Source organism: Tachyglossus aculeatus, chromosome 14 (assembly GCF_015852505.1).
Source record: "Tachyglossus aculeatus isolate mTacAcu1 chromosome 14, mTacAcu1.pri, whole genome shotgun sequence".
In the NCBI taxonomy this organism is placed as follows: Eukaryota; Metazoa; Chordata; class Mammalia; order Monotremata; family Tachyglossidae; genus Tachyglossus; species Tachyglossus aculeatus.
In genome coordinates, this window is record NC_052079.1 from 11230399 (window position 1) to 11243823 (window position 13425).

The window sequence follows — 13425 nt, forward strand, 5'->3', positions numbered from 1 at the left end:
AGCACTTAGCAGATCACTGTAACAATTCCCAACAAAGCATATTCTGCCTAATGGGTCAAAATTGAGCTCACAGCAAAGAACTATGAAAATGTGGAGATAGCTTAATTCTTTGCAGTTAAAAGACAAAGCAGATAAAGTCTATGGAAGGGTTAATCATCCTTATTTCAAGATAAATTGAGATTCAGGCTCATCCGAGGGAAAGTTTTCTTACATGGTACATGGCGCGATGTGTTCCATGCATGTTTCTATGTAATTAAATTATGTATCTGCACTCACAGAGGCATCGTCTTTTAGGGCTGTGTTCGGCCTCTAATAAAGAGGCTGAATCTTTCCAAGCATTTTCCTCCTTGAGTGCAAGAGACGCAATACCACAGAAAAGCGCTGTGTGATATTTTCCTTTCGGGCAGTTGTTCAAATCCTACTTGTGATGCCAAGAGGTCAAAGCAGAAATTGAATGACTAAGGCAGGCAGCATTATTAGTCAAAGATACTGGCTCCACAGAGGATCCCTTCGACATTTAGAATTATACAACGCTAATCTTTACTCCAGTGGTAATGACAAAAGGCTCAGGGGAGGATCTTTCATCTTTGACTTTCCCCACCCTACCAACTAGATGGTCTCTAAAGGCTCCCTCCAGAAGGGTGTGGTTGTTGAACTGTGTGCATGCTCCTTTTGGGAGAATTTTGCCTAGTGATTACACCCAGAGAGAACTGGCAGCTAAAGAGTTTGACTCCATCCTTTATGTCTGGGACAACACTGGGCGGGGAAAGGGAGAAACCACCCGCCAGCCCGCTTGGCTTTTTCCCTTTAGCCGATTTTACACTTGGCTGCAGGGGAAGTGGCTTCCACTGAACAATACTTATGGGGAAGCATTAAAAAACCCACAATCCTGAGGGCAGGCCAGGTGGAGGTCGTGGCAAACACCTAAAATTGCCCATCAAATGGTTCAGAGTCATCCAACATAAACTACCTAAACCAAACCTTCACACAATACCTAAACCTAACTCAAACACTTTCTCCTATCCTAACTCTTAGCTGTTGCCTGAACCTTAATCCCCCTCGCACATGTCAAACCGAGCGATAGTTGCTTTCAAGGCGATTGAGCTTTTTTTGGTACTTTAGGTTTGCTGAACTTAGCAACTCTGTGTCAGTATAAAATGTTCAACCTTTTATCAAAAGAGTATGTGTAAACATTGGACATTCATTGCTAATGCCTTTCAGGAAAGAATTCAGGGAAAATGACACTTGCCAGAGGTCTTAGTTGATGTGGGAGGAAGTTACTGGGAACATTCTTTCACCAAACATACTATTGAACGTTTACTGTGTGCAGAGCACTATATCAAGTGCTTGGGAGAGTAACAATAATAAAAATTATGGTGTTTGTTAAGTGCTGTTCTAAGCCCTGGACAATGTGACAGAGTTGGTAGACACATTCCCTGTCCTCAAAGACCTTACACTCTAGAGGGGGGGAAAAAGACATTAAAATAAATTAGAGAAATGTACATAAGTGCTGTGGGGCAGATGAATATTAAGTATTTAAAGGGTACAGTTCCATACATCAGCAATGCAATAGGCTATTCACCTCCACCTAACCCTCTCTCTTTCCCCCTATATTGCTTCCCTCCCACTCCACCCCCTCCACTGAAGTATGACTCAGATGAAGTAGAGAGTGTCTACCAGTAAAAATATTGGCACTCCTGACCAAGGCTTGACTTCATCCCTGTCTAATTCTGAACTCTCTTAGGAACACTTGGTTCCCAGTGTTTTATTTGCCATATAGTGAACAGACACAACATGAGTTATCCATAAAACTGCGGGCAGGTGGACATCTCAACTTCCCCAAAAGCAGATACAGTACAGTCAAATGAGGTTTCTCTAAGTATAATACACTTCCAATCTGCCTCCACATGGAACATATTATCTAACTCGCCTCTCTAGCAACAACATTACACCAATAAATGCTGCTTTGAATGCTCCGTCTGTGAGAAGCAAAAAGAAACAATCATCTTCTTTCAACAGTCCTTCTGTGAACACTGGAGTCTCTCCTTGGGGGAGCTGGCAGTTTTCCATCTCATAGCACAACACTGTAGTGGTAACAGCCATGCCAGAGGCTGCTGAGACCATTGGCTCATATAGAAACACCTTTGTCTCCACACCCTATAAATCAAGTGGGGCTGTTTGGGTTGGGGTTTTCATTTTCAAATTATTTTTTGTAACTTGATGATGCTTTTATTTCCACTGACCTGGAACTGCTCATCATGCCTGTCCTGTAAGTGAACTGAGGGGCTACAGTGCAGCAACTTAAATACCTAGCAGAAGGGTGAGACAATATCAGCCCCTTGTCGAAGAGGTAATTAAAGAGGCCACCATGGGCCAGGAAAAAGATGTATCTCTTCTCCTTGTTTTGTCCACTTGTCCTGCCTCTGTTGTGCAATAGCCCCATCAATTTGCATACTTAAATTGGCCTCAAATGCTAGAAATGACCATTTTTAAACTGGAGTGGATTATGCACCAAATACTGGTGTTCATCATCCTTTATTCCCCTTCAGTCTTGGCAGATAATACCCTCATCTTGGCTAATGTAGAGCCATTCACTTCCCTCAATTCTTTGGGCAACAGAATGGGGAGGGATTGGTGATGTTCTATTCATTTTGTTAATGATGTGCATAGCTTTAATTCTATTTGTTCTGACGATTTTGACACCTGTCTACATGTTTAGTTTTGTTGTCTCTCTCCCCCTTCTAGACTGTGAGCCCGTTGTTGGGTACGGACCATCTCTATATGTTGCCGACTTGTACTTCCCAAGCACTTAGTACAGTGCTCTGCACACAGTAAATGCTCAATAAATATGATTGAACGAATGAATGAATGAATGATGTGGAGTACTCAGAAATGATTGTCCTTATTCAGCCTTATCAAGGAAGTTAGCAATGGAGACTGGAATAGAAACTGGAAGAGCCTCCTGGGTTACTGATGCATTAGACTTCTTTAGGTGCTCCAGGACAGGAACCATATCCTTTATTTCCTCTGCGTGTTTTGGTTATGTACTGTCTCAGGGCAGTGGCCTTGGGGAGACTGTGACACCAAGAGGAAGGACAGAAAGCAGCACAAGGCACTGAGGGTAAAATGCAACAGTATAGTTTGGGGCAGTTTTTACAGGCACACAGTGTGGCAGAGATTACTTGCACCCAACACAGAGCCTCAGCAACCTTAGGGCCAACTTTAAACAGCCAGCAAAGATGGTCATATTGAAAGATGGCCAGAGTTGTGGCTGCATGCAACCAGAGATGGCCCATTAGGTCTGTCACCATCTTAACCATTCTGCTTTCCCATCCTAACCTTATATCTTTCCCCCAGTGGAAATTTCCTGATATGGTTTTTGAAGCAGAGGAAAGAAGCTGCTTTACTGGCTGCTAAAATGAAAATCTGGGAGGGGAGTGTAAGGAGTTTCTCAGCACTCAAAGGCAAGGGAGCACTAACGTGAAAGGGGGAAAATCCACTCCAGAGTTTACATCCCCCTCATTTTTCAAGAGGCAGTTTGGTAGAGAGCATTTTACATTTAAGAGCCAAATTTTCCCATTTCAGTGTCACTGATGGCCTAAAATGATCCTGGTCATCTGGGGAATAAATGCAGTGATGTTAACCAGAGAGACAAATAGTGTTTAAGGGATAAAGACTGCCCCCTCTGGGACTCATAGCTGGTCTATATACCCCATCTCCAGTGGCTTAAGTTGAGTTGCCAAAGCCAGAAGAGAATAAAAATCAGTATCCCAAGCCGGAAAGGATGAATGGAGCCCATTTTCAATTAAAAAATCATTTGTAAGAAAGTGCTTGCATTACTTTGCCAACCCAGCAGTGTGCATGTCCCATGAAGCAGATTTAAATGGAAAATTTACTCTTCAATTGATCTGAATCACCAGAGTTCCCAAGAGTCCAGAACATAAATGAAACAACTCAGGCCTCTCTGACTAAACCCACTCTCACTACCCTGGAAAATATTTACTGGGCACTATAGCCTGTTGCGGTTTTATTCAGAGACAAGACAGCTTTCTATGTTTGCTCAACAGCCAAAACAAGTCTATGTAGATATGAAGATGTCACCCGGGGCATGCAGCATTCCTGACAATGGACAGATCCTACAACATTCTATTCTAGCTTCAGTTTGGTCTTTGAAGTTTTCATTAAACTAAAACACTAGTGTTAATCAAGGGTGTCAATAATCATCCTCTGGAAAGTTTTCTAGGAAAGCAGATGGCCAAGGTTGCTTCCTTTTAGCCTTGATCATTAAATGTGATACAGTAAAAGTTTGGTAAATGTATAAGCTTCTTGAGGGCAGTGAGTATGTCTACTAATTCTATTGTATTCTTTTCCAAATGCTGATTACAATAAATACCACTGATTGGTAAACTGACGTGAAGCGCCGTGACATTATAGTGTTGATGAAGCATCTTCTAGCATGAGACTCCAGCTCACCATTTTTAGAGGCATTCCCCAAACCATGTTATTCATACTAAAATCCAAAGCCTTCCACCTAGTATCTATAAAAGGTAATGGAAAATTCTTGACCCAACCACAGGGCCTTCTAGGCATAAAGGGAACCAACCATAGTAGTTGCCAAGGAATTTAGAGTCTTTGAAGCAGGACAGGTTGGGGGATCGCATGACCCATGGTTTTCTTGATTTTTCAATTGTGATTTGGCTTCAATTTTAAAATGTCAAACCTGGTGCCAATTAGTCCTCAAAATAATCATCAGCACACTAATGCTTTCTGAGAATTTAAAATCTTCCACTATGGAGAGGAGTTGAACCTCCCCAAAAGCAAATTCCACTTCATATCCACCTGATAAGTGGAAGTCATATGCCTCAATCAAATGATAATGAGGAAAGGCATATGAGCAACAAAATGTGTATATTAACTCTGGCTTTATGAATCATAAGGAAGGGATACATATTTGAAGAATGAACAAATTTGTTAGGGGGCTTCGAGAGTCATAAAGGATACTCCCTGGGAAGGAGACAACAAATTTCTGAATATTTGAGCATTTGAGGACAGAAATTTGAGTGAAAATGAGGGATGCAGGGGAAGAAGGGAAAGGAGAGAATGAAAAGGGAAAGGAGAGAAATGAAAAGGGAAGGGATATGTAGAATATGCCAGAAGAGGAGGGAGGTACTTTGTAAAGGTAGAGGGAAAGAAAGTGAAAGGAGAGAAAGAGGTGTAATTTCACCTTTCACTTTCTTCTTAGCATACTGGAAATAAAGTAAATTAAATATCCAATAGAATGGATCCAAATATCCATCTGTAACTCTAAGGTACCCAAACCAAGGGATATATGTGGACGTGTGAATTTTGGAAAATGTCAATGATTGATTTTTAGCTATTTGCTTGGGGTCAATCTGTTATTCATTTCAACCATTTTACTGTCTAGATGGACTGAGGCATCATCACCTGCAACGAGGCAAATTCTCCTTCATTTTTCTGCCATTAAGAAGTTCCGGTACACATCCTCTCAGCAAGGAAACAAGCAGAGGTTAGATGCCCTCGGGATGGGGGTAGGGGAGAGGCAGTGCCTTTCAGACAGATGCCGAGTCTTCCCTGCTGCCAAATGTTTTGGCATACCAGACTGTTTCCATAGCTGCTGTCCCTCTCTACCCAGATTTTTCCATGAAGGGTACACTTTGGCCTTTCAATCGTCAGTTTAAAAGTTGGAACATGATCTTAGGAAAATCACCATCTGGGTCAGTCTATCCACTGGATGCATGGCCCTTGTTCATGGAAACTTTTGGACCTTGTATGTGACCAAGTTCATAACTGCCTTTTCAAGCAGAACATGTTTTGGTTATGTTTTTAATTAGTTTTAGTAGTTAGAGGCACTTCCACTACAATAGCATCTTAGAATGAGAAGTTAGGGTGGAATCTGAAGATTGTATCTTTACAAGGGAAAATAACAACATATCAAACTTTATGCCACCACAGCTGCGAATGGAAAAAAACAGTTGGCTTTGGTTGCCAAGCCACCACACAGAAGAGCATTGTTTTAAGCACTGTTTTACAGCATGGCATCCAAACGCTTGTCTTTTTTTATTATTAAACCTCTTACAGATTTAAGTTATGGAAAGGAAATAGGCCCCAGAATTACCAAACAATTTTTTTCCACCTTATTTAATTAGAACCTTTAAAAGGAAATCTTTTGTTTGTCTGTTTCGGAACACAGCCAAATACAATTTCCTCTTGGATGGAGAGCTGAATATTTCTACCTGGTGAGAATCTTTTTGCTTTGCTCACAGATCCTGAATATACCATGCGAGTTAAATGAATTCCTGGGTAAAGTTAGTACATACCTCGAAACTGGGGCTGACGGGAAACTGAGACATGAAGAATGAAAAGAGGCAGGGGATAGGGCAGAATAAAAAAGGAAAGACAGAAAACAGGGTTATTTGTCAGCAAAAAGTAAGCTACTTGTCTTTTCACAACTTAAAGGCATACAAGATAAGAAAATGTAAATATCAATCCAGTTCAGTTCAGTTCAAAATCTTGATTTTGTGTAAATTCTATATTCTCTTTGAGTCCACTTTGACATAGAGCAAATGGAAAATACTCCCCTGGCACTGAAAATATGAATCTTTTTGTTCAGCAAGAGCTTAAGAATTTAGCTAACATTGTATCAAAATGGTCACTGATAATAATCATACTATATATAAACTAAAGGGGGAAAATAAACTGTAGACAGGGTTCTAATACCAACTGGCCAAATGGGTGACCTCAGACTAATCATTTAACACTTCCTAGGCCTCCAATTTTTTTCATCTGTACAATAGGAATAAAAATATCATCTTCTCTAAACTCACAGGGAGGTCTTGAGGACAAAGTGAATGAATAATGTAAATAAAGTATTTTGAAAAAACAGAAGTGCTCTACAAATTCAAGGTTTTATTCAGAAATGTAAACGAAAGGTTTCTTCAGAAATATTTACTCTTTCAAAGAGAAAGAAAATCAAACAAAATTGTTGGAGCATTCAAACATTTCCCAGTTTTTAGCTCCCTGAAGGTTAAACAGATGTGATCTTATAACTACTCCACATCATTAAATGCTCTGGAAAGATATTAATATTAAAGGTTTCTGTTTTTATGACAAAAAAAATGCACACGTTTCCCAATTGTTGAAGAAAATCTACCCTCTTCGGAGATCTAATTGAGTAATGAACTTACAGACTTTTCAATGTTTAAAGAAGAGTAAAGATCAGAAAGGCAAAGTTGATTATTTGCTCAGTTTAACAGCAATCTTTTAAATCCTCCAAGACTGCTACACAAGCAAAGAAGGTTAAGAGAAAGGGTAAGCAGTGCCAAAAGTGAAAGATAACTCACTGTAAATTGGTAGCCTCAACTATTTCATCACTATCTCATGAAACAAGTCAGTTTATTTGGAAATTCCATAACCATGTATGGTGAGGGAACTTACTCAAAACACAATGATCAGTTATAAGAAGACTTTCCATTGATTTACGTGTAAGGGAATGATAGGATATCATTCTTTGGAAAGTATCTTCAAAGGTTTAACCTGTACAGTAAGAAGCCCAGGAGTAGAATACTAACACCAATAGTAAATAACCCAGTTTCATAGGGAGGGTTACATTCAATATCAGGTCCTTGGCACTTGCACTCAAGTCAAACTCAAACTAGATGCCATTCGAATTAGGAAGATAACATTAGAATTATTTTTCTCAATTACTTCAATATTTCTGTGCTTTGATCTAAAGAAAATACATTTTGAACATTACTACCAATTAAAATTAATGAAAGGATAAAAATAGAAAAAATGTCGTGCATGGGTTACTACAAATTTCAGAAGAGAAAATTCCATCTAGTCCACTATTATGTCAATATTTCCACTGCTATTTTACATACAATTGTTGGAGATGGCCTCTAGTTAATTCAAAGCTGTGCTGTATTCCATAGCATAGTTCATGATTACTGGGACAGTGTGAACTCTGCTGGGGATGGAAAGTTGTTGTTCTAAATTTATTTAATGTCAGGATACAAGCACAAAGGGAAAATCATGGACATGCCCAATATTTGGTTAAGAGGAGTAAGGAACTTTCTCCATACCTATTGTGTCCACCTACTCTACTGTAGTCTCCCAAGCACTGCACAAAGTATGCACTCAACCATCTATTGAAAACTTCTTCATTTACCAAATGACTCTGCAATTAGGGATTTTTGTCAATCAATGGAACGTACTGGGCACTTGGGAAGTACAAAAAAATAGGCAGATCTAATCGTTGCCTCTAAAGACTTTACACTCTAGCAAGGGACTTTGTCTTTTGGTTTAGGTTTGGGAAAATGAAATTCACAAATATATTCTTATACAGGATGGGAAAAACACTTTAAGCTTGAAATATCACTCTTGCCTCAGCAAACATTCTAAAAGTCCTGGAGTCGACAACAAACATCTTTTGAGTTCCTTCACTCCTTTCACTTGATGTTAAAGGAGAAAGAAGAGCCCAAATGGCTTACATAATATTTCTCTTTTTCTGGATTTTTGGTTTCACTCAAAAATCTATAGTCCCTGCTGAACAGAGGCATGGCTTCGATGGGTGAATCAGAGACCCCTCTCCTGCCCCTGGGATTGGTTATCTGTTGTCAAGAACATGGCTGTTTTTGTCATTTATTCTCCCATTGGAGATAGAGAAAAAGGACTGAAAGGAAGCAGAAAAAATGAAACCTTACATTGTGAAATACACTTCCCAGAAGGAATAGGTCCACAATTCCCAGGAACAACTGGGAATGGGAGCCAATCAAGTGGGCAGGGGCTTTTTATACAGGGAAAGATATTAACATTTAAAATTAAGGCTCAGGCCATCATTTTCAATACAATATTTCATGCACATTTTATACAATGAGTATAAAAATAATTTCAAAATTATTGTACCGGAAGAATAAATTCCTATAATAGCCCCACACTGGGAGGCCAATATCTCCAGTTGCTTTTTTAAAAAAAAAAAAACAACTCAGTCCATGTTTCTGGAAAACACAGCCATAAAAATGTTTACCAATCCTTATCATCATCATCATCATCATCAATCGTATTTATTGAGCGCTTACTGTGTGCAGAGCACTGTACTAAGCGCTTGGGAAGTACAAGTTGGCAACATATAGAGACAGTCCCTACTCAACAGTGGGCTCACAGTCTAACATAACGTAACATAACTATGTGCTTATCCTATAATGAATCAAATTTTCTCAATCAGAGAACAGGTTGCAATTTTCAAAAGTTTTATTGGCTGATAAAATATTCTGAAGAGAATCTAACCACTTTTTTTTCCTCAAGAATCTATTAGTCTTGTGACCTGTGGGTAAAACAGTGTGGATGTATGCAAAACCTCTAGCCATTCAAATAGCTCTTTGAAGCCTGTCCCCATTCTCATCCTCACCCTCCCCTTTGAAATCCCAGCCTCCTTTTTGTCCCAATTCTCCAAATGAAAAGTTGGCAACCCTGACTGCATAAATGCTAGCAGATAGTTAAACCCTGACTGCATAAATGCTGGCAGATAGTTAAATAGCACAGTAATTAAAATATGAATGACAAGCATGTCTCTATTCAGCCTTCTATTTGTGTTCTTCCAAAGTATTTTCTCCAACAGATACACTGAGTTCACAGTAATGTGTGTTTTCACTACATGTTTTGGGTAGAAGGAACTGGCAGTTAGAGAACTTTCTTCCAATAATGTGTGTTCTCTGCCTGGGTAACCGCTGTGGAGTGCAAGACATGGGCAAGAATTACAACATCAGTTTGTCTTCATGGACAAGAATGACTACCCCTTTGTGCTTAAGGAGCCACGGGTGAACACTAAACAAATATGATCTCTCCAAAATTTAAATCCAAAGATAGCACCCATTGTCCTTTTTGTCTATCTTTAGTCAATTTCTCAGTTGGAAGAGAGTAAAAATCATACCAGGAGAGCTTCATCTGAAGTAGTGGATGGGAGCTCTGCAGATGATGTCCGGATAGTGGAAAGTCCTGTCAAGGAGACATTTGACAGCCGTCTTCTCCTCACCCCACTGCAATTGTTGGGGATTTTAAATGCACATCTCTTATGGTAGTTCAGCCCACATCCTGGAAAGGAGACAAATGACAGCAGTTATCTGAAAGGCCTCTGCCAAATGAAATACAGTAACCCAGCTTCACTACTGAAACCATTAAACTATTAAAACTATTAAAGCTTTCTCCAACATCAAATTTCTCTGTTGAATGCCTTGATACCTTTTCCAGTGGGTTAAAGAAATGGATTTAGATGTGAGTGAGCAAATCTTCTACATGACCTCCAATCCTTGTCATAATCCTTCGTGAATCTGAGGAGTTTACCTACCATGAGCCTGTCTCAAAGGTGGACCAAGGGTCATCTTGGGATCTCATTAAAAAATTCACCAGGGGAGGTCTTTTTGGAGCATGTTTTGATTTGGGTGAAGCAGGCAATGTTCAGGACATGTTTTCTAGGCCCTCTTCAACCTGGGTTGAACAGTGTATCCCTGGCTACTCAGATACCCAGAGTTCACCAAAAGCTGCTGTGGCCTCATCAGCAACAAAATAACCAATATCCTGGAAAGACTCATTTGCATAAGATGTTTGTTTAGGGGCAAAGAGGGCATAATAATAATAATAATAATATTTATGGTACTTGTCAAGTGCTTACTATATGCCAGGCACTATACTAAACGCTGAGGTGGATACAAGCAAATCAAGTTGGACACAGTCCCTGTTCCAGATGGGTCTCACAGTCTCAATTCCCATTTTACAGATGAGGTAACTGAGGCATAGAGAAGGGAAGTGACTTGCCCCAGGTCACACAGCAGGCAAGTGGCAGAGCTGGGATCAGAACTCATGACCTTCTGAGCAGCAGGACATATGCTTGAGTTGGTTTTCCAGTATTGGTCATGGTTTACACCGAGTCATCCACACTCACTGTCACCTGGTTCCCCTGAAGCCAGCAACTGGCTCTGTGAGACAGCTGATCAAGGTGAGATAATGTGCCATCTGGGTGCCCTTAGCAGCAGTAGATCCTGCTGTCCTCCCATCTGGTTTTTACAGACTATACTAATGCTAGCCAACATTTATATAAATTTCCATTGTGTTGTGGATACAAGAGTACCCTAATGGCCCAAAAATATAAGGAGAAAAGAATGTTGTTTTTATTTGTTTTAGTATGTGTGTTCCTTCTGGAGGATGATAAAAACATTTAGTGACCTGGTATACTTTCTGGCATTTGTTCACAAGATTAAATATAGAGCTAAATCTAGCAAACCAAGCATAACAAGACAACTATAGAAGACTACCTAATTGTATATTTTTAGGGCTCAGTTATCTAGATTGTTTTTGCACAAATCACTAATAGTATTCCAATGATGCAAAGAAAAATGACTTTAATTGACTTCAAGAGTCCTAAGTGAAAACTAAAGGGAATGTACAAAAGCCCAAATGCTTCTAGGGCCACCTGCTAAATTCCATGCCAAGAAAGGACGGAAATAATTGTGAATATCTGACTAATACATTTCAACCAATGAGAAGCAGAGTGGCCAAGTAGAAAAGCACATGCCTAGGCGTCGCAGGACCGGGGGATTTCTAATCCCGGCTTTGCCACTTGCCTGCCGTATGATCTTGGGCAAGTCACTTAACTTCTCTGTGCCTCATTTCTTCATCAGTAAAATTGGAATTTGATACCTTTTTTTCCCTCCTAGACTGTGAGCCCCATGTAGTACAGGGACTGTGTCCATATCTGCTTATTTTGTATCTATCCCAGTGCTTGGCATATAAAAAATACTTCAATTTTAAAAAAAATTATTAGTGTTCAATTTTTGCAGCAAGGCGCTCTCATAAGAGAAAACTCTCCCTCCACATCCTTATTCATCCTCCTCACACTCCCAGCACCTTTCCGTTTTAACTAGAGAATCTCACCAGCAGGCTCCACATCCCAGGTCTTCCAGAGACCTACGAAGAGCTGCCATATGCCTGGCCATTTCTTCAGCTCTGTGGTGTTACCAAGCACCTTTGCAAATGGTAAGGAGGCAGGCCACATATCTGAAACTATGAGTGTGATTCCTTCAGCCAGGATTTGAGTATAATCTGTCGGGCATTTCTAAAACAAAGGTGGTCGGGAGGCCGAGGGAAATCGAGGAAAAGCACACAAGAACCTATAAAATGAAACTCTGGATGTTGAGAAGAAGATCCGTTACCTTCACATTTCAGTCCCTGGCGTACAAGCCCCCAAAGCATCTCACCACAGTGGTCACAGAAAGCCGGGGCCCGGTAGGAATGAACGAACAGAGTGTGAGGCCGGATCTGAAAATCTTCAAAGGTGGCTGAAGCTGCGGAAACAACAGCAAGGTGAAATGAAAGGTGTGTGATTATGAAGAAGAGAGGCAGTATAGATAAAGGGAGTTCACAAATAACTTCTGAACCTCATTTTAGCCATTCATTCCAAACTCTTCCCCCATCATACTGTCATCAGAACTTTAAATAAATATCAGGAGAGGCTGATCAGCATACAAATGAAGGCCGGTTTGCAATATCACACTGGATCAGACCGCTAGTCCATCCTGCTCTGAATTCTGGTGTCAGGATTATGGGGAGACTGGGGGCTGGTTGCCCTCCTTGATAGCATCCTCATCCAGAAGCAGCATTTCTGAGTGAAATGAGAACAGTACCGCATGCCAGAGTATCAATCAAATCAGTCGTATTTAAATGCTTACTGTGCACAGAACACTGTACTAAGCTCTTGGGAGAGTACAATTCAATAAAATTAGAAGATACATTCTTTACCCATAATGAGCTTACAGTCCAAAGGGGGAGGCAGACATTAATCTAAGTAATTTAGAATATATAATTTAAAGATATACAAATTAGTGATGTTGGGTTGATTGTGAGGTGAATATTAAATGCCTAAAGGTCAAAGACCCAAGTCCAAATAGCCATTTTCTAATCCCAGCTCTGCCACCTGCCTCCTGGGTGATCTTGAACAGGTCACTTCACTTCTGCATTCCTCAGTTCCCTCATCTGTGAAATGGGGATAAAATATCTGTTTTCGCTCCTGCTAGACTGGAAGCCTTACATGGGATAGGGACTATGTCTGACCTGATTATCTTAGTATCACGATTGTTATTACTATTTTTATTAGAGTTGAACAATATGATATACCTCTATATGTTTTTCCCCTGGTGTGAAATTTGAGTTTCATCTCCTTTCTATGCCCATGTTATTTCTCATGATAAACCAATCAATGGTCATTACTGAGCACTTGCTCAATGCTTAGTACAGTGCTCTGAACACAGTTAGCCCTCAATAAATATGATTGAATGAATGAATGAAATACAGAAAACTGGACTAAGAGCTTGAGGATGGTAACATGGAAAGTGAGAGACATATTTTCCTGCCCTC

At 40.1% G+C, this 13425-nt stretch overlaps 1 protein-coding gene across 4 annotated transcripts in view; it reads right to left on the minus strand.

The window, feature by feature from the left end:
* Positions 1 to 13425, minus strand: part of PRKD1 (protein kinase D1) — a 168215-nt gene that overhangs the window by 38842 nt on the left and 115948 nt on the right. For 2 of the 4 annotated variants that reach the window (XM_038756614.1, XM_038756612.1), the window contains exons 3-5: positions 12225 to 12356; positions 9950 to 10110; positions 6339 to 6362 (exon numbers count right to left, since the gene is read on the minus strand). In XM_038756614.1, the coding sequence (XP_038612542.1) occupies positions 6339 to 6362; positions 9950 to 10110; positions 12225 to 12356 (317 nt within the window). The remainder of the gene's footprint in view (positions 1 to 6338; positions 6363 to 9949; positions 10111 to 12224; positions 12357 to 13425) is intronic. The other 2 variants (XM_038756615.1, XM_038756613.1) reach the window with 1 other exon arrangement.